This window comes from Chlamydotis macqueenii, chromosome Z (genome assembly GCF_036417535.1).
Source record: "Chlamydotis macqueenii isolate bChlMac1 chromosome Z, bChlMac1.mat, whole genome shotgun sequence".
In the NCBI taxonomy this organism is placed as follows: domain Eukaryota; kingdom Metazoa; phylum Chordata; class Aves; order Otidiformes; family Otididae; genus Chlamydotis; species Chlamydotis macqueenii.
In genome coordinates, this window is record NC_141593.1 from 909,270 (window position 1) to 929,109 (window position 19,840).

The window sequence follows — 19,840 nt, forward strand, 5'->3', positions numbered from 1 at the left end:
GAAGAAAACAGAAGTTAGGCTGCTGGACAGTCTGGAGCAACTCACCTGGAAATATCAAAAGCAAAGAAGAAATAAAAGGCAAGCCAGTGCAACTGCTTTATGAGGAGATTTCTTTTTATTAAACAGAAGGTTGCAAGTCCTAAATCTTGAAAGACTCTTAAAGAGTACACGAAGCAAAACAAAACCCAACCAAACAAAAGGACCTGATGATCCATAGACCCAAAACCCAACACTTTATTTAATATAAAATAAGCTTTGCAGAAACCAGATGGACTCAACTAACTCGTGGAAACTGATTTTGCAGCTCCTCTTGTGCCGTGAGTTTATCTGAAGATGAAATATATTCCAATGCGATGCCGAGTAGAGACCTCAGTCTGGACCTCAAATTCACAGAGCAACAGACTGAAAACAAAACCGCCCCAGACCACCACCCCCAACAAAAAAAAAAATGAGAATCTAGGATTATACAGCACTCACCAGGATCTCTTTATTGAAAAAGTTCAAAGTTCATTCAGTCTTTTGCTCAATAAATTGTCATCTTAACACTGACAGGGTACAAGACGAAGCATTTTAAATCAGATGTCAGGAAAACAGCAGATATAGGCTCATTGAAGACAACGACCATAGCTTTTCACGTCAAAACAGTTTTGATTACTTGCAGAGTTGATATTTATCACAATAATTCTATTCTGGAACATACTACACTAACAGGTCACTTGACAGCAACCTTGTATAATAAAAAGTGATGAGTTTGACCAGTATTTTCAAAGTGAAACGACCACTTTCACTCAAACCCCACTGCTCTACTCTTTCAGTCAAATGGGTTGGTCTGAGGGAAAAATCTGGCTGCATGATAAAGTATGAAAACCACATGGCTAACAGAACTAGTGATCAGTCTGGATATGTTTAAACCACCTCAGATCTTCCTGTTCAAGCAATGCAGGAAACTTCAAAACATACAAATTAGGGTACGAAGAAAAAGATTAAGAAAAGGAAATATGAAAATTGTTTTGAGGGATTAAAAAAAGAATCAAATGTTTCCTTTGAGTAGCTACAGAGTCTTAAACACAGTCTCCAACTCATAAACACAAGAGGAACATTATTAACATGCAGAGAATTTAATTTTCAAGTCCTGACCTGAAAATGTGATTAAAACTGCCTGTGACCACAGATGTGCCAATTGCCTGTCTGGTTTGCATTTGTAATTTACCAAAAGACAGTAGTTCCTCTCAAAATAAAACACAAATATGTCAAGGTCAGTTGCTATTGCCACTCCTAATGTAGGACAGATGTCTGAAAAAACACTTCTTGGTCCTAACTACTGACCATTAGAAAATAATAGAACCTCACACATAGAACCTCTCTGCAGACAACAGAATCTCTCTGCATCTCAAAATAACTTCTGCCTTCCATATCTTGGGTAAGAAAGCTCCTTAGAAGATGACGTAGCGGACAAGTTTTGATCCACGAACTTCTCTCACTCTCCGGCAGTGGCGCAGGATATTGAGGACCCGATGGAAGCGCTTATCCACTTTCAGTTGAGTGAACTCTCTGATATCAGCCTCCACAATAAACATTTCACCTGGAAAACAAATAACAACTTCGCTATACAAGGACTATGTTGTAGGATACACTTTTCACAAGTAACAATACAACCTCTTCTTAACAACTCCCCACACTGATGAAAAAAATATAATCAGCAATAGGACAGCCTCACAGTGTCTCAGGAACTTTGTTCTACTTTCTAAATTTGTCATCAGAAAGAAGAATTACCAGCCTTCCCATTAAGTTCAACCACCCTGCATCGCCCACAGGCCCCATTCAGTGAGCTCCATCTGTTGTCAGTTGGATCTACCACCATCTCTCACACCATCCGTGCTGCTCTATTGGGGTAAAAAGTCTGTATGCAGCAATCCAAAACACCACTGAGTGCCAGATACCAGACATTCCACGGGTGTGTCAGAAAATGTGGATGGTAGCAAAATCAATTGACAGCACACCCTGAAGAGCCTTGATGCCCAAAAGCGAACCCCTCTTTGAGGCCTTGCCCATAGGTGTTCTGCTCTTGGTGACACCCAAAGCACTGACCCGAGCAAAACTAGAGATGCTCAGGGTCTGCTTAAAGATTACAGCTCAGCTTTACAAAGAAAGGCACCACGCTTCAGCGTTTCAATCATAGAACACAGTTGAGTAGCAGTGTAATTCGAATCCCAAGCAATTGCTTTGCGATGTCTGAAATAAGCTGTGGCCTGATGATGTTCTCTCAGCAGGCACTCAAATTCTAGAATTGGCCCTTTGCAAATAAAAGGACATGCAACCCACCATTCCCCTTGCCTGCCACAAGATTTGGAAAAGAACAGTTCTTTGTTAATGTTGTTAAAATGCAAGAAAAAGACTAACCACTTGGAATGGTATCCTCCCTGTGTCTCTCTAAGAAAACAGCATAGGAAGGTCCTGCACAGACCTGGCCACCCATCCCTACTTGTAGTTAATTAACCAGTTCTAAAGGAAATTCTCATTATCAGGGGCTTGTAAGAAACCAAGGCCTTGACAGGAGTTAAAGCAGTTAATATGCCAGAAAGGGAACCCTAAAAGAAAGTCCCCACAAGCTAACAGCAGAGATGACGAAGGAAGGAGTTATTCTAAGCACTCCATAGCTATATTCAGTCTTTATACTCCGCTCAGATAAGGGATAATTATAGATCTAGTAAAATGACTGTACATTTAATACTTCCTGTAACATGGCATAAGGTTTTAACCACACATCTTCACAAAGCTGTAAGAAAGAAAAGCAATCTGAAACCAGGAACATGCTAATTAAAGTATAAGAAAGAACTGCCAAATTATCTTCAAGGAGAAGAAGCAGAAGGAAATAACAATCTTCTGTAATATCATGCCTCCAAGTCTTCTGAGAAAGAAGTCGCAAGGCTGGGGTGTTCCCGTTTGGAAAAAGAGGATAGCATTCTCCCTCCTCCTTTTACGCTTCCAGTAAAGCAGAGGCAGCATAATCTTAGATTATGTGGAGCACCTCTTCTTTCAGTTACGTTACCGGAGAGTCCTTCCAGTTTAACAAAGGAGAAAATAGCTGATGCTAGTTGGAAAGCTGGAGCTGCCAGGAAAGCTTTTATTTATTTATTCAACAAATACAATGCAGCTTTACACAGGCAAAACTGTGTTTTTCCGTAAACTTTCCATCTTTAAATTTAGTCTTACGAACAATCTAACAGGACACGCACTCCAGAATGAAGGAGCATTCAAGGATGTGACAGCCATGAGAACTGAAGTCCCAGAGTGCCATTTACAAGAACAGGGTTCCCCATAATATTGTTGGGCCAGAGCTGAAGAATAACAGGTCATGTTTTCTCAGAGATTGGGCCATTTTGAGAGTTGGTGACACAGAGGGCGCATCAGAATGTCCTGAATCTGCACGGAATACAATATCTTCTTATGTTTGCCCAGAATTCAGGTCAGCAGCATTGAGAATAGCAAGATCTCATCTATGAAGAAAACAGAGCTGGCTGAAGGGTGGTGGTTTGGTTGGAGACAGTATGTCTGTGCACAAACTAGCTAGCTAAACTCACTGAATCACTTACTGGCTGGGAAGTTACCCTGATAAACCAGGCAGCATCTTTTCTCATCTTGAAATCAGAGGAAGAGGGCAGTTGGCAAGCAGCCCAGCCTGAGAAACTGTGAGAATCCTAAGCAGGGAGACACTCACACCAGAAACTTAAGCAAACAAATCAATGAATGCACAACCTCATCCTGAAAAATGCAATGGATAAAGACATGTAATCATTTTTGTGCTGGCCAGATAAGAACCACCTGACAGCCTGCCAGACCTTTTCTCTAGACTTTCTAGATGATTAGTCAGAACAAACAAAAAACAAAACAAAACAAACCTACCATATACACACTCGGACACTGAATGTCCTAGTTTCCTAACTGAATTTTCCAACATAAACAAGAAAATAAAGACTGTCTCTCGGGTACTTGAAGAAATTAAAAGCCTCAATTTTTCAGACTTGAAAAAAAAAATAAATTACTTTCTGGCAGAAAATTTTCTGTGAGTAGTTGTAGCTTTCTCAAGTTGCTAGAATGTCTCCTTCATAGCAGCCGAGGCTGCCGTGGATCACGGTGGCATTCCAGGCCTAGGAGGGCCCTTTAGTGTTCAGCCTTTCCTCTACAGCCACGGGCTCAAACTCCTTACTGTTATCCTGAGGACACTAACAGTTAAACCAAAAAGGTACTGTTAAGTTGAAAATAATGAAGCAAGTATTTTAAGAAATTCCAGGTTAATATGAGTCATTGTTAGACTGAAGCAGAACTTGTCTAGGAAAAAAACCCAAACTATCTGAGCCCAAATCAGAAGCCAGTCATGTGAAGCAGTCTAGCTGCATGCTTTTAGCATGCTTTAATAAAAGTCCTTTACAACACTGAATTTCATACAACATGTTTATCCTATGAGTCTCAAAATAAAGTGCCAGGCACATCCATCCTGTAGGAAATTCCATCCCTACGGAAGAGATGCATCTAGAATCTACAGATGTTATCATCATACCATAAATACTGAGAGTTTTGATCAGCAACAAATCCAAAGGAAGGAAAAAGTCGTAGTTTGTCATAAGGTGACTACTGAGTACCCAGTGAACGCTTAGGGTAAAATGTTCTTGCATTCTATCCACAGCAAAAAAAAAATGGAGAGGCAGGCACCAAGATGTTGTCAGAAAAAAAAAGCTCTCTTTCTGTGAAGACAGAATAGAGTTTGCTCCATGCTATATGACTGAGCTTGGAAACATGAGGGCATTCTAAAGACATCACCAGGCTTGATACGTGCAGTACACTCTTTCAGGAATAATTACATACCTGTTCTCAAAAGGAAAGGAATGTCAAAAAGGAGATTTTAATATTAGAGATTTACTGTGCCACATACATCTGGAAAAACTAACCTGTAAGTACAACTTGCTTTTGAATTGAGAGACAGACAATTTGTTGCATTTTCACTCCTTCTAAGATTTTAGGAGAAGAAAACTTCTTAAGGTTACCAGACAGCTCTGTCTTTGCCACAAATGCACTGTGGCACGACTGATTACCCAGATTTCTCAATTTTTTTTAATTTAAACAATTTTTTAATAGTTCACATCCATGCTAGCTTAAAAACTGAAAACGTAGTTTATGCAGTTTGGTTATCAAACTAGGAGTTTCCAGAACTTACACTGATTTCAAATTAAGTCTTTGTGCACTCAAAGTTTTTGCTACAACAAACCGTGAAAGTGGCATGTTTTCAGCGAAAACACGTAACAAGTAACCAAAATCAGTTACCAGAAAATGCCTCAGTCACAACAATAACCCTTGCTGCTACACTGTGGGACTTTATCCTGAAGAGGTGACTGGATTTTACATTGACTACCCAGTTCTGCACAGTAATAAGACATTTGTATTCCTTACGGCCCAGAACCTGATCTGGAGATGAATCTCATTTCTGTTCTCCTCCCCTTGTATCAAGGGAGAACCAGAACTTTTCATTGCTCCAGACTGTTGAAGCGTTTTGTTCACCTCTCACAGTGGATAGGAATTCACAGGGCCAGATCTGATTTAGACTGTGGCGCCACGTATCAAGAAGGCAGGGAAATGGAAAGCCCTTCTAAGTCTATAGATTTTTTTTTTCCTGTTCTCCAAAGAACAAGCAATAGCAAGTTTTTCCAAAATTTTTCAGGATTGATACTTTTAAACATCCCCACAGGTGAGGCCATTCCACCAACTACCAGAGTGCCTGGATTGACTATTTTCTGAGAATAAGATGCTATAAGTTACACTAAAATATGAAAAGCATGTGTTGCCATTAGTCATTTGATATTTCGTTCAGTATTTTTATACTTGTGCTGTAATATCCAAATGCTATGAGTTTGGTACTATCAAAGGGAAAAAAAAAAAAACCACCTTTTGTATCCTTAGTTTCTTCTTCCAGGAACCTGCGGTAGAGATTTCTGTTTGCTGTATTCATAGATTTCAAAGGCTGATGCAGGATCTTGTACTTGCTCGCCAGAGCCTTGTTCATATCTCGAACAACCGCATTAACCTGATCATGTGTTAAACGACCTTTCATATACCTACAAATAAAAATAAAAATCAGTAACCAGAAATTCCCAAATGTTCTGTATCTATTTTTCTCATTCATCACCCTCAATTGAACATGTTATTCCTAGTTAGAGGCAGTTTATTCTGCTTTATGTTAATGAATAAGCATAGTAGTTAATTTTGTTCATTTCCTTGATCGTTTAATAATGTTGAAGGTAAAAAAAAGCCACGATAAAACCTAAACCTGAAAGATGAAACAATAGAAGGCTAAATTAAGAAGTAAAAAATAGGCAGTGCTGTAAGGAGCCTTCAAAATGGAATAAAGATTGCTTTTATAGCATACCACTTAAACTACAAATACAGAAAAATCAAGCAACTTACAGAAAATATAATAAGCCAAAACCAAAATTCAATGTATCTGCCTAAGAGTTCAATTTGCTTCATATTACAATCCATAAATAACCTTTGTTTGATCTTACAGCTATTCCTCTGTTTTTTTTAAGAAATACCAGTTTTACGTTGTTTTCTCTATTTTATTGTGCAGCCTACTGAGCTATGCAGACACAGTTCTGCACTACCAACATCCTCTTCTGAACTTTCAGAGCATTTCATATAACTGGTACTAAAATAATAAGATCTGTTGATAACAGCCTGGAGGTACAGGAAGCACAGAAGATAAAAACAAAGTGATGTGGAAATATTAGAACAGTGGAATATTTGCAAGTAAAGTTATTCAGTATTTATAGATGTAAAGGCATGCATTCAAGGAAAAGGAAATGCTACAAACCGAGAAGCCATTTTTTAAAAATGAAATCTGAAACTCATACGACAAGCAGTAAACTAAATTACAACACAAAAGCCCAGAAAACACTGCACTAAGAGCCAGGGCAACCTTGCAACTTGAATTTTCCTGGGATTACCATTCAATCACGACAACAAACCAAACTTGTCTATGTTTGGTTCAGTATCAGTTTGCAGATGTGTGGAGTTAGAAAACTTCTATTCAGAAAAATGTTATAACTCATTTTAAGATTGAATGGGGTTCTTTAGGTCAGTACCTCAGGTGGCTAAAAGCTGTAGGACAATTAGACCTAAAAGATCAATGAACAGGAAATTCTTCCCTCATTTTTATCTGAATGGAAGAAAAAAAAAAAAAAATCATCAATCTTTGGACAACATACAAAGATTTTAAAGCACAAGTAGCTAATCAATTACAAATTCAATATTCCAAACCAGAATGGGGGCAGGCATTCTACAACTGGCAGCTAAAAACAAGCGCTTGCTGTAAATTTTAATAACAGCCTGTCCCTGCTGGGCAGACAGGTCTCCGTGGGGTGTGTAAAAACTCCTGAAATCAAAGCAATTGCTCTAATTTCAGACTGAATTGCTACTAAGTTATTTGTAGCCGGTTTTCAATTTTACTGATATTTTGATTAATCCAGATTCAAAGTTGGAGGTGCAGCGATTGTTATTAAAACGCTTTACTTGGCACACGTAACATTCTCAGATAAAGCAGCACTACTACCCCTGAAGGGGAGTCACGCTCAGCATAAACAAGTAACACAGCCTGTAACCACAGGAGGGCTACGCTGGTATCCGTTACTGCTATCGTTAACTGCATCCCGTAGCTTATTTATAGAGTCACAGGGAAGTGCAGAGCTACGAAGATTAAGGCCAGAGGTATAAAATACCTGTATTTAAGTTCCTATGCTCCTGCTTTCAAGAGAGGTGCAGTGAACACACTTAAAACCAAGAGAACTTTGTCTCATCCTGAAGCTGAAATGGAGAAGTAGGATTCGGTTGCCCAAACCTAAAAACTGAGCACAGTCCTAGCAGATGTGCTGGGGTTAAAGAAAATGAAGCAACTGAAGATCTGGCAGTACATGTTGAAGCATTTGCAATGGCACCAGGCAGTTCTGCTGTTCTGCAGTAACACCATTAGCAGCTGGGCAGCTGAGCTGTTTTCTGGTTTCCTCAACTGTACTGACTAAATGTTCAGTGAGAAAAGCAGGAGCAGAGAGCATGGAGACACCTGTGTCACAGACACTTAAATGTAGGCCCCTTAATCTGAAACTAAACTCTGCCAAAAGCTACTGGAGTTTTTTTTTTCTGTGCATGGCTGTAAGGATCATAAAAACTCCAGCTGTTCCATAGCCTTCTCATGTTTCTATCCAGCTGTGGCTAGCAAACCTAGCTGACGTTTATTTCATACTCTAACATAAAAATACAAACTTGAGGGGTCCCAAGTTTAGCCATTTAATTTAGATTTAAAATTACATTAAAATCTGCTTCACTACACCAAAAGCAAACATATTCAGAACTTTTTTTTTTAATTAAAAATGAGTGACCCAATTTCTTTCTTTAATACACAGAAACCCTTTTCAAAACATTTTCTTTTCCATAGGTATGAAAACCAAAGCACAGTGCTATGTTCTTCAAAAGAAATAACATCAATATATCACATATTTACCACTGGAAAAGGGATAAATCTCCTAATGGCCAACCTTGCTCTCTCAAAAACACTTAGGCTAAAAGAAACATACATTCTCCCAAGTTACCACCCTCTGAGACTTCAGTTATAATGAATGTACAGATGCTAAAAATATCGTAAGCAGTAAGAATTTTAGAGACAGAATAAAGCAAGCATTTTCCTTTGCCTTGAATTCAATGTTAACCAAGACATCTACAGTGCCGTTTCCTTTTTCTTCCTCCAAAAATGGTCTTTCTGCAACACATTTGAAGGCTAAGATAATTTGCAAGTTTCTTACTGTGCGAGAGTATTTTATTTGATCAAGGTGCTCCGTATCTGCACCGTAGCACAGCATGTACCTTTGTTAAATACCTGCTGCAGAGTTCTAAAAATAGGAAGACACTGAAGACTGTCTATTCCTTTTAGTGCCCTAATGATGTTAGGGATAGATTCTCCTTCACTTTCAGCACAAAGGGAATGAAAACCACTTAGATTTTTCAGTTAAAATCCACCACAGCTGCAGTAGGATGAGAGAGAGGAATGAGACTCTTGGCAGATGCAAAACCTGTGATACTCAGCTGGTATGAGATTTAGACGCATGTGACACATATGCACAGTTGTGCTTTATTAAGTCCTTCAGTCAGGCTTAGCATAGGCGCAGTCCTGCGCTAGCACAGCCGCGTGGCTCAGGGACTGGAGCGGCATAAAAACGCAGTAGTATCCTTGTTACCATCGCCACCAGGTACGAAGAGATCCTACATCAGAACCAGCGCTGACCTGGAGAACAGGGATATCAACCTAATTCTCATGCTGCTAAGAGAATATGTTAGGTGTGAGAAAATCTGGGTCACAAACATTTGCTGCTTAGATTCGATTAAATAGTATGTGAAATTATAAGCTTAGAGAATTCCCCCAATCTGCCAAGCAACAGAAAAAAAAAATGATAGATTAATAGATCTATTTAAATTCATGTAAGTCTTCCTCTACTGAACAAACATGCTTTTGCCATCTGAATAAAAATATTTCTAGAGCTCCACAAGCACAGTCTAAGATGAAATCTTTCTATAAGCCAGCAATGAGTATAAGAATATCCAACTAGCCTCCGGCCCCATCCTCCCCACCCGCAAACGGCAGTGGAAAGCTTTCCACTTTCAAGGATAATGAAACACTTTAAGGGGTTTTCAGGGAAGATCATAGCTTTAACTGGAGGTCAAACCAACATTTGGCTGGAATGGTCTATGTCTACTTCTCTTGCCATAGCAGAGAAAGACCAAAACTTCCCATGCTCCAGCTTTACTTTTCCAAAATTTTATCAGGGGAGAAGTAGCTCTGGGAGTAAATCCACCAGACGCTACACATGACCTACAGAATAAAAATACCAGGTACATAGACTTTTAAGAAGTGACCAAAAGAGTTCTTTATCATTAGCTTAATATTCAGGCTCTTTCATTTTCTGAATGGAAGCATTTGGTGGAAGAAAATGGACATTGCTCACCTCATGAAAGTTAGAGGAAAGATGATTTGAAAGCCTCAAGTAAAACATAGATTAAAAAAAAAAACCCTCTTATTGAAACAAGTGTTGTCAGGGAACACACTGAATCTAGAGTCCAGATAATTAGAATCCAGGCCTTAGGTATCACGAGAATTTTCTCCTTTCTGCAGAAATACTTGTCATTGTTCCCAAAATGCCATTTAAGAAGAGTTATGACAGACTTCAGACAAGTATATCCACTAATCAAGTCCTGATGGTAGGGGAAAAAACCCACAGCTTTCTAGTCCAGACATTTTGGGTACTTCAGTGGGAGGTGTTTTTGCATTAAATAAGTCCGATTTCTTTTCCCGCCTCAAAACAGACTGATAAGTCAAGACCTCAAGTTTTCAGAAACCAATAGTCAGGTCAAATAAAACAAGCATGTATCATTATTTCTCCTTTTAAGTGTAACCATATCTTTCGTCTTATGAGATGATGGCTTCTTTTTTTTAAATGTTTGTTCTCAAAACAAGAAGAAAATCCATCTATTAGCTAATATATTTCTGTTTATATGATTAAAGTGACTTTTGAGAGAAGAGGTTTGGGTGTATACATAAAAAAGAACCTAATTAGTTCTACTCATTTAATCTTCAGGTTTGCCAGGATTGAGTATGAACTATTTGGAGCTATCATAATGACGTTTCATCCTGTAGAACATTTAAAATTTCAAAACATCTCTGCCAGTCTCAGTTCTGCAAGCGCCCACTTCACCAAACCTACATTTGCCCCTCAAATTGGCACGACAAGGTCTAAGAAAAGCCACGCTTACTTACGCAGGAACACTTGCAAATTCTTCTGTTGTTATTAAGGGTGCTTCTTTAATAGGTTTTGTCTTTTTTGTAGGTTTCTTTGGACATTCAAGTTCTACACCTTTTGTTTTTTCTTCACATTTCACAGTTAGCTCAGTGATGCTGTAAAATGAATGAATATTAAGTGTATAAATAGCAGAGAAGCAGTAAGGAGAACAGCATTGTATTACCAAGCCTGCTTACTCACACACCTAAGTTCCAACCTATCTGTTAGGCAGGATGAACACAATTCATGATCTTGCCTGAAAGAAAAATAAATAAAGCAAGACTGCTCCATTTCAAATTGCATATTTTAGCTGACTTCATTATAGCTCTTTGTTTCTCTGCTAGAGAGGCTGCTAGCAGGTGAGTTGGAAGGAGTCCAAACGCAGCACAGAGCAGTTAAGAATTCAATGTACCATTACATTTCGCAGAACATGAGGCCTCACTTTTTATCAGATGAACTGGAGCGCAGAGCTGCAGTCTAACAGGCAGATTTGAAATACTTTGCAGCTCTTCGAAACAAGTTCAAACCTTGGGAAGTCTGACTCATCCATTAATCTTTTGAAGCTAAGATATTCAACACCATCCAGCAGGCTGGGATTTTTAATTTTTTTTTTTTAGGCAAGATCCCAAAAGCCAAGGAATTTCCTGCTTTGAGTGATTATTAGAGCATTATTTTTATAAATTCACCCTTCCTCTAAACTCTCAGCTCAGAGCCTCTGAGTGATTTGCCAGCCACCCACCTAGCTGCTCCCCTACTCATCAGCAGGACAGGGAAGAAGATGCATTTGGCCAAATTTACTGTCATCTGAATACAAGGACATTACTGGGCTGTGACGTGAAACAGAAATAGCTGAAGCAGTACTGACCAGACCTGTCACAAAGAACTGATCCTCTATTTTGATCTAACCTGCCCACAAGAAGAGATTTTTCTTTGACACGGGGCCCTACAGTCAGCAAACAGGACAGCAGTGCCTCTGTTGACCCGAGGGCTGGGATTTGATGCGTCACTTGATGCAACACCCCCAAACCCAGTGTCCCATTTCCCAGGGAAGACAACTGCAGCTTGGAGGACAGCAAGTGCTGGACTCCCAAACTGTCTGGTCTGTGACACAGCAACAAGGGAAACTCTGCCCCCTGCCATGCCACAACGCAGAGCCCTTCTGAAATCCAGGACCCCAACAGTTAAGCTAACGTAGATAAATAAGGTGAAGCTCTGCACAAAACTAATCCTGGCACCCTAGCCAGCACTAGTCGCAGGGAATGTCAGCAAGGAAGAGGCAAAAGGAAGGGCGAGGATTTTTGGTAGCACTGGGAGGTGGGTTTGGAATAGATGGATAAACACAAGGACTGAGGGAGGTGAATTTGTGTCTTAAAACTTCACTCCTCCTGTACATCTTTGGCCGTCCTCCTCACTGTAACAAATCTCTAGTTTTTCTCAATGATTCCCCCTCAGATGGTACTTCTGCTTTGGGTTCCAATTCCCTACCTTGCCTGTACAGTGCTGCAGTCAGATGGTACACATACAGCTCACTGCTCACCCGGATCATAAAAAGCAAAAACTGAAGCTTGTATTCGAAATCTGGGTTTGGTGTAGTGAGAAACTGCATCTCAAATAAACGCCTGGAATACAAAGGGCTTAAGATACATTGAATGTGCTTTTTATTTCAGTGAGATTCCTCTGGTAAATAAGCACATCAAAACCAAGAACAGAGAGACACAATAGCTAAAGTAATGGATTGTTCAATTAATCTGTCTGGGCGTTTTCATTCTTTCTGAGATTTGAATGTCTGTATCACCGGTGTTCAAGTGCTCACTCTGCTTTCTGCATTACTTACGATACTCACTGTGCAAACAATTAGTACTCAGCTCCCCAAGCATTTTGGGACACAGGGGAACAGAAATGGAGAAGGTCAACAAAAATTTTAGGAAGAGGACCTAAGATCCACTTACATGGATACAGATGGGTTCTAACCAATCTGTCTTGCACTCGCTTGATCCTCCACTGCACAACAGTGAAGTGACACCATGAGGACAAAGGAGAAAGGGCACTTTGACAAACGGCATTACCACAGAATGCATTACTCCTCAGGAAAAACCAACAACACAAACCGGCACTGACAGCACAGCAGCTGTAAGCCGGCAGAGCATAGTGTGTAGAAAATCATTAGAAAAACTTCCTTAGTTTTACATGCATGGTTCTCTTTAGAGAGTGAAGGACCAGCTAAATTTGCACCAGAATTAACTTCTTGATCAGAAGCAGGACAAGACTGGAAAGGAAACCAACATGCCAAAAAATCTTTTTTATATCAGAGATGACACAATCCTTATTTGCTTCTAAACAATTCCCAGTAGCTAACAAACATAAGACAAAGGTTTTTCCCAAACTAGCAAACTAAGCTGCGAAAGGGAGGCAGAACTGCAGTGACAATGTCTGAAGTACTTCCATTCTTTCACACACACACAAAAAATTAAGATGCAACATCTAAATTGAAAAGGAATAAGACATCTCTAGAAAACATTGTAGGAGGCTGTTTCCTAGATGAAGGGTTCATGTTTAAAGGGTCACATTCACAACAAGCGCTTCTGCTCAAGTTGTCTCTTTACTAGCTAAGCCTAGTCCAAGTTTCAATACAAGCAATACCTGCACAGATGAGAACATCGCTACACACTACCCAAAACTACAGTTCATTTTTCTGTTCTGTAACCCTATTTCCACAACCTTTACCTGTTACTTCACTGGAATATGCCTGTAAGGTTTTCAGTCTGAGATTTGTCTGGCATTAGGAACAAGACCAGGTAAAGACAATAGACTGAGGCACATACTGGAAGCACTGAATTCAAATTGACTGCCGCACTGCCGACTGACAAGCTACAAGGGTGGAAACAAGGGCTGGGATCTCCAGGTGTTAGAATCAAGATGAGATTCCCATCTGGCATAGACTAACATCACGCAAAAATAAAAAGCAATGCTAACAGGCCAGAGAAAAAACTGACCACTCTGAGAAACCTGGTCAGAGTTACGATGTCTTAGAAGCCTTCTGAATAATAACTATTGTTTCACACACTTGTGTCTCATTCTCTGATTTGAGCTACTTTATTCTGAACAGTTTCTTAGTACAGCCCTCTCAAAGGCAGGTGGATGTCATTGCTAGGTCAAATAAATGCCAGGCTGCTGCAGGGAAAGGAAAATATACCACAATCATCATTCAAATCCCCACAGAAAGATGACTGAGGTAGAGGATTTTTTTAAATGATATTTGAAAGGGCAGTGTTGAACTTCAGCTCTAGTGACCCAGCATTTAGCTTACTAACCCAACCTTCAGTCCTGAGGCACCGCAGCTATCAAATCAGCACGTTTGCAATTCTAAAGCAAGGAATGCTCGGATTTATAGAAGAACTAGCTTTCTGCTATACTGTCACACCTGCCACTGGAAGCTTCCATCTGAACAACTTGGTACTGTATAGGTTTTACCTGAGGGATTTGTTAGGGTGCTAGCACAAGCCTGGTAGTGATCAGTCAAGAGCAAACTCCAGAATCAATACGTATAATAACCCTGGCTCCCGAAAGCTCACAATTAATATACGGTAAAAGGAGTAGAGCTGTACAATGCCGCAGCTGGACACTGCCAGGAGCAGCCCAGTACCTCCGTATTCATGTACCACATACCAGCTCCGAGTTGGTTTAGGCAGGTAGGGAGGAATATTTTCACAGAGGTGCTTGGCTTCCTTTTGATCTCGCTCAGCAGACTTCTGGAGCTCCTGAAATTAACATTAGACTTCATCAGAAATCTCAAACCTAATGTCAAGCAAATAGAAACAGTTTGCTATTAGGGCAATGCTAAAGTAATGTTTTAATTTATGAGGTGTTCTTTGCTCTCCATCATCTTACCTCTTTTACCTCCTAATTTCCCCAAAAGCAACGAGCAGAGCTCAGAAAAACAAAGCTAAGAGTGAGAAAACACAAGCTTGTCTGTCCTTGCCCTCAAAGTGTCAGAGAAATCTGAGTGGGCAATAAGTAAATCTTTAACAATATACCCTAGCAGGTTGTGCAGGGGAACAGGGAGGGTGACAAAGAGATACTACAGGAAACTCATCTATATTCCCCAAGCAACACTTTCACAAAAGACTTAACATATGAACACACTGCAAACACACACTAAACCAACAGATAAATATTCTAATTAAGTAGTTTTCATAGCTATTCCAAGGATCTGGAAATAGAACTTTAGATCACAGTATCTATTATGATAAAGACGTGCTTTCAATGTCTGAACCTTGAAAAATAAAGTATTTAATGTTCACTGTGCTGGAGAGCTTCTTAATAAACCACAAGTAAGCCTGTTCTGAATCCCAGTTTCACTTTTAAGTAGCTTCATCCATTCAAAACGTAACACTTATGATCTAGAAAATAACTAGGCATTTGTCAAAGACTCCTTTGAATCTTTCAGTATTTTATGAACAACAACAACAAAATATTACTTTTAGCAAATTCTTCAGTTTTTCTTGCTGCTGAACTTCTGTTTCCATTTTATTCAGAAGATCATGCAAGAGAACTACTTCATGTCTTATTTTACAGAGCATAGATTTGAGGGATGGTTCTTGACCTGTCAAAAGAGAAAATGTTAAGCCAAAAAGCCAAAGCACCTTCAACACAAAATCAAATCCCCATTTCCCTCCCCTTCACAAGCAGTGATTATCTACTAACTCTATGCTCTCCAACCACCATATCTTCCCAGGAGAAGCAGCAATATTCTGTTGTCAAACAGTCCCAGTCGGGACCAGTATACGCAGTCTTTCACTCCCCCCACCCTCCCAGGGAACAGGGAGAGATAATATAAGGAAAAATGGCTCAAGGTTTGAGATAAGGACAGGGAGAGATCCTTGAAGTTACCGTTATGGGCAAAACAGACTCGACTTGGGGAAACTATTTGTTTGTTATTAAAACCAGAGTAGAATAATGAGACAGAAAACAAGACAACCTCCCCCCACCCCTCCCTCTTCCCAGGCTTAACATTATCTCTACTACCTTCCCCTCCCGAGTGGCACAGGGGGGAAGAGGGAATGGGGGTCGCAGTCAGTTCATCACGCGTTGTTTTACGCTGCTGCTTCATCGTCGGGGGAAGAACTCCTCGCATTCCTCCTCTGCTCCAGCGTGGGGTCCCTCCCACGGGCCACAGTCCTTTGTGAAACTGCTCTGGCGTGGGTCATCTCTTCCACGGGTGCAGTCTCTCCAGAACAGCTGTCCCAGCGGGCCCTCCACGGGCCACAGCCTCCTTCAGGCCTTCACCTGCTCCAGTGTGGGGTCCTCCCCGGGCTGCAGGTGGATCTGTGCCCCTCTGTGGGCCTTCATGGGCTGCAGGGGCACAGCCGGCCTCACCATGGGCTGCACCACAGGCTGCAGGGGAATCTTGGCCAGGAGCCGCATTACTGCTCCCCCTCCTTCTGCACTGACCTTGGCATCTGCAGCCATTCCTCTCACCAGAAATTCTCCACAACCGGCTCAGGCAGACGCCTCTGAGGGTCTCTTCACATCTCATCTCCTCTCCACTTCTTGCAGCCGGGCCGGGCCGAGTCAGGCCCACATGGCTGCCCGATGGGAGGCCAGAGGGTGAGGGCCGCAAAGCCCACAAAGCTTGTGCCTCCCTCTCTCTGCGCTCACTCCAGTTTCTTCACTTTTTCCTTTCTTTTCTAAATTATTTTTCCCCTTCTTAAATACATTATCGCAGAGGCGTTATCAGGGAACATTCTGGTACCAATTGGCTTGGCCCTGGCCAGCAGTGGGTCCGCCATAGGCCTGGCCAAGTCAAGGACAAAGGGGAAACAACTTCCAGCAGCTTCTTACAGAAGCTGACACTGTAGCCCCTCCTCACTAAATAAAACCAGGACATTCCATACAGCCAGAGTTCAAAGCTACCGCAGGAATAATCGCCGCTCTTCAGCACGATGCAGGAACGTGCTAAGCTGTACACACTACTACTGCAGGCAGAGGACACAGGTCTTAAATGCAGCCCGGCTTTCACAACTGCTTGGCTGGAGCACCCTGTTCTACTGCATGATCTCCCTCTGTTTTAGGGTTATAGTTCCTCTTCAAACAGGAGGTTAGCCTGGATGGCCAGATGACCCTTCCAACTAACATTTCTACAATCCCGTGTAACGTCTCTTCGTGCCTAGGACAGGACAAGAGATGAACCTAAAACATTCAGAGCAATTTCAGCTTCTCACTTCAAATAAATTTGCTACCCGCTGTGTGTTTGCAAGACAGCCAGGCACTCCTAGAATGCTAGGACAAGAGACCTGTATAAACCTCCATCTGTGCTTTTGCACATTTTTGTAACTAGGTTTAAAAGACTCGCCGAGACACTTTTTCTTCTCCCATTTGGAGCTTTCCCCACCAAGTATACAGAATACAGGGCACATTAACCACCAGTCTGCAAAGTCCCTCAGAGGAATGTACATTAACTTAGAGTACGCTCTCTGCTTGGCACCTAGTTCCCTCATAATGCTCCCTTTTTGCCACCCTTGCTCACTCTCTTCATTGTTGTTCTCTGTATTTTACTTCTTGTTTTTGTATTTGTATTTCCACTTCATGTTATATTCCTTGCCTAATTAGAACATTCCCGTTTCCTGCAAGGAGGTGCAAACAAACAAAAAAAACCCCATTCTTCATTTCTTTTACCTATGTTCCTTAATTGAAGAGTCTTTTTAATAGTTGAAATCTTCATGTTGATGTGAAAGCATAAATCTTCCAGGTCTGAGGACGCCATATTCCTCTATTATCAAACTGAGGGGGAAAAAAAAAAAAAAAAAAAAAAAGCAGCAGTAATTTAAGAAAGACCTAAGTTGCACACAAGCAGAATTCTAAAAAGGACCCTGATCTGTCAAGGAAGCAAATGGAACTTAAATTAAGCAGAAAATGCAGTAACTACCTGTTCTTTTACTGAACTGAAAGGATAGGAAGCACAAGGTGCCTGACATTAGACAAGACAGAGCGATTTCCCTGAATTCTAGAGATAAACGCAGTGTAATATCAGTACAACAACTCCTCGTTAAATCAGATAAGTCTTTACAATATTGAGGTGTTCACTACTAAAGGAGTTGGAATTTACTGCAGTAAGCAAGAAATATCGAGTTTATATAAAGCAGTGCTGTAAGGCTCTCTCAGGGAGACTGCATCAGATGATCAATATTTAAAGAGTAGTGTTTTTTTTTAAATCAGGAATTAAACAAAATAAAGCATGCACTTGCTAGCAGAGTACAGAGGCACAAAAAGCAGCATTATATATCGGTTACTTACACAAAGTATACTTACGCAACTTTATTTATTACCTCAAATTCAGAAAATAACTGACAAAAACCCGTTGCTGGAGGCACCCTCCCCCCGGCTGGGTAACAAACCTCCCGCTACCGCTGCTGCCCGGCAGCCCCCCTGCTCACCGCGCTCACGCGGCTCCCTCTGCTGGTTACCTCGCACCTGAAAACCAACCTTTTATTTCGCACTTCGTTTTAAAATCATACGACGTAGCAGGCTTGCTAAATCCGCTGTGAGAGATCCACCGGTTTCCACCGCTCCCGTCGTTCAGGAGAAACCGTTACAGCCCGCGGCAGCCCCCGCCCGCCGCTTTCCCTTCACTCCTCACCCAACCACGAGCACTTCCCGACCCGGCTCCCCGCTCTCACCGCTTAACGAGGACCGGAGCCGGCTTTCCGGGGCCGGCGAGAAGGGAGGCGGCTCCCGGAGGCAGAGGCCCCAACCGGCCGCGCCGTCCCTGTGCCGCGGCGCCCGTTCAAACCCGCCGCGCTCCGCCGGCCGTTAGGACAGCGCAGGCGCCTGCGCCGCGCATGCGCGGGAAGCGCCGGGCGAAGGGCGGGAAGGGAGGCAGGGAGGCGGCCCAGGCAGGTGGGAGGGGCCTGCCCGTCCGGTTACAGTGCAGAAACTGGGATTCTACCGAAAAAAACCGACTCGACAGCACTTATTAATCGGCGAAATAAATTCAGTTTATTGTGGCATTCAACAGAAGACAAAGCCCTCAATAAAAATCAAGTCACTTTTCAACATATGCATACTTATACTGGTATGTCTCCTATAGAACATCAGCACCCATTGCTTTTTTGCTCTGGGGAAAAACAAAACAAAAAGGATAAATAAACAACTTACACGTACCCCTATTTTTTTTCTAATTAACTACAGATATAAAGGTTTATTGCTAAAGACAGAGTGCTTATCCCCCGAAAAAAAAAGAGTATAAACTCTTGTAGCTTTTCCACACTTCCCAAATAAAGAATAGCTTGGAGTTCCCTCCCTTCTCAACTCTAAAACCCTAAAAAACTGAGAAACAGATTAACATACAAATGTGTTAAAGAAGGACCATTTTTAAAGCAGTGATGCAATCCAAGAAGTGACCGCGCTCAGCAAACCTTTAAGAAGAAAGAAAAAGTGGCAAACAAGGAGTCACGTGATGCCGCCAAACAACAGGTTGTTGAAATTGCTTGGCACAAGAATGCATCATCTTACCATTTTTAGCAGTGAAAAAGCAGTTAGACCTTCAGTGGCACAGGGACAGCTGCAGTAACCCCCTCCAGCAGTCCCGTCTACACAACCGCGCCAAGCCAACACATCCTGTGACTCCCATCTTCCAGCCTATACTGGTCTCAGTATCTCTAGCAACTTCTACATTAAACAGAGACAGTCTGTCTTTCAGACAAACCATAAAAGCATTAGTAAAAGCAGAAAAAAAAAAATTCAAAAGCTCTGCTTCATAAGCAATTTTGCATATCAAGTGATATTTAAAAAAAAAAAAAAAAAAGACAAAAAAAACATAAGATGTCCTGAGCCCAAAAGCTCAAAACATGCATCCCCTCCTAACTTGGGATTGTTCACATCTGCTAGCTGCTTCAAAAAACAACTCAATGTCTGTTCTAGACTTCAAACATGGGGTTGTCTTGCACTAACAACCTCTGCAGCAAACTGAG

General features: G+C 41.3%; 1 protein-coding gene across 1 annotated transcript; it reads right to left on the bottom strand.

The window, feature by feature from the left end:
* Window positions 1-896: 896 nt before the first annotated feature.
* SKA1 (spindle and kinetochore associated complex subunit 1) lies at window positions 897-10,908 on the bottom strand. The gene is made up of 3 exons (XM_010126131.2): window positions 10,850-10,908; window positions 5,938-6,107; window positions 897-1,582 (listed from the first exon to the last, which is right to left on the bottom strand). The coding sequence occupies exons 2-3, from the start codon at window positions 6,101-6,103 to the stop codon at window positions 1,434-1,436; spliced, it is 315 nt and encodes a 104-aa protein (XP_010124433.2). The 5' UTR covers window positions 6,104-6,107; window positions 10,850-10,908; the 3' UTR covers window positions 897-1,433.
* Between the last annotated feature and the right edge of the window lie 8,932 nt (window positions 10,909-19,840).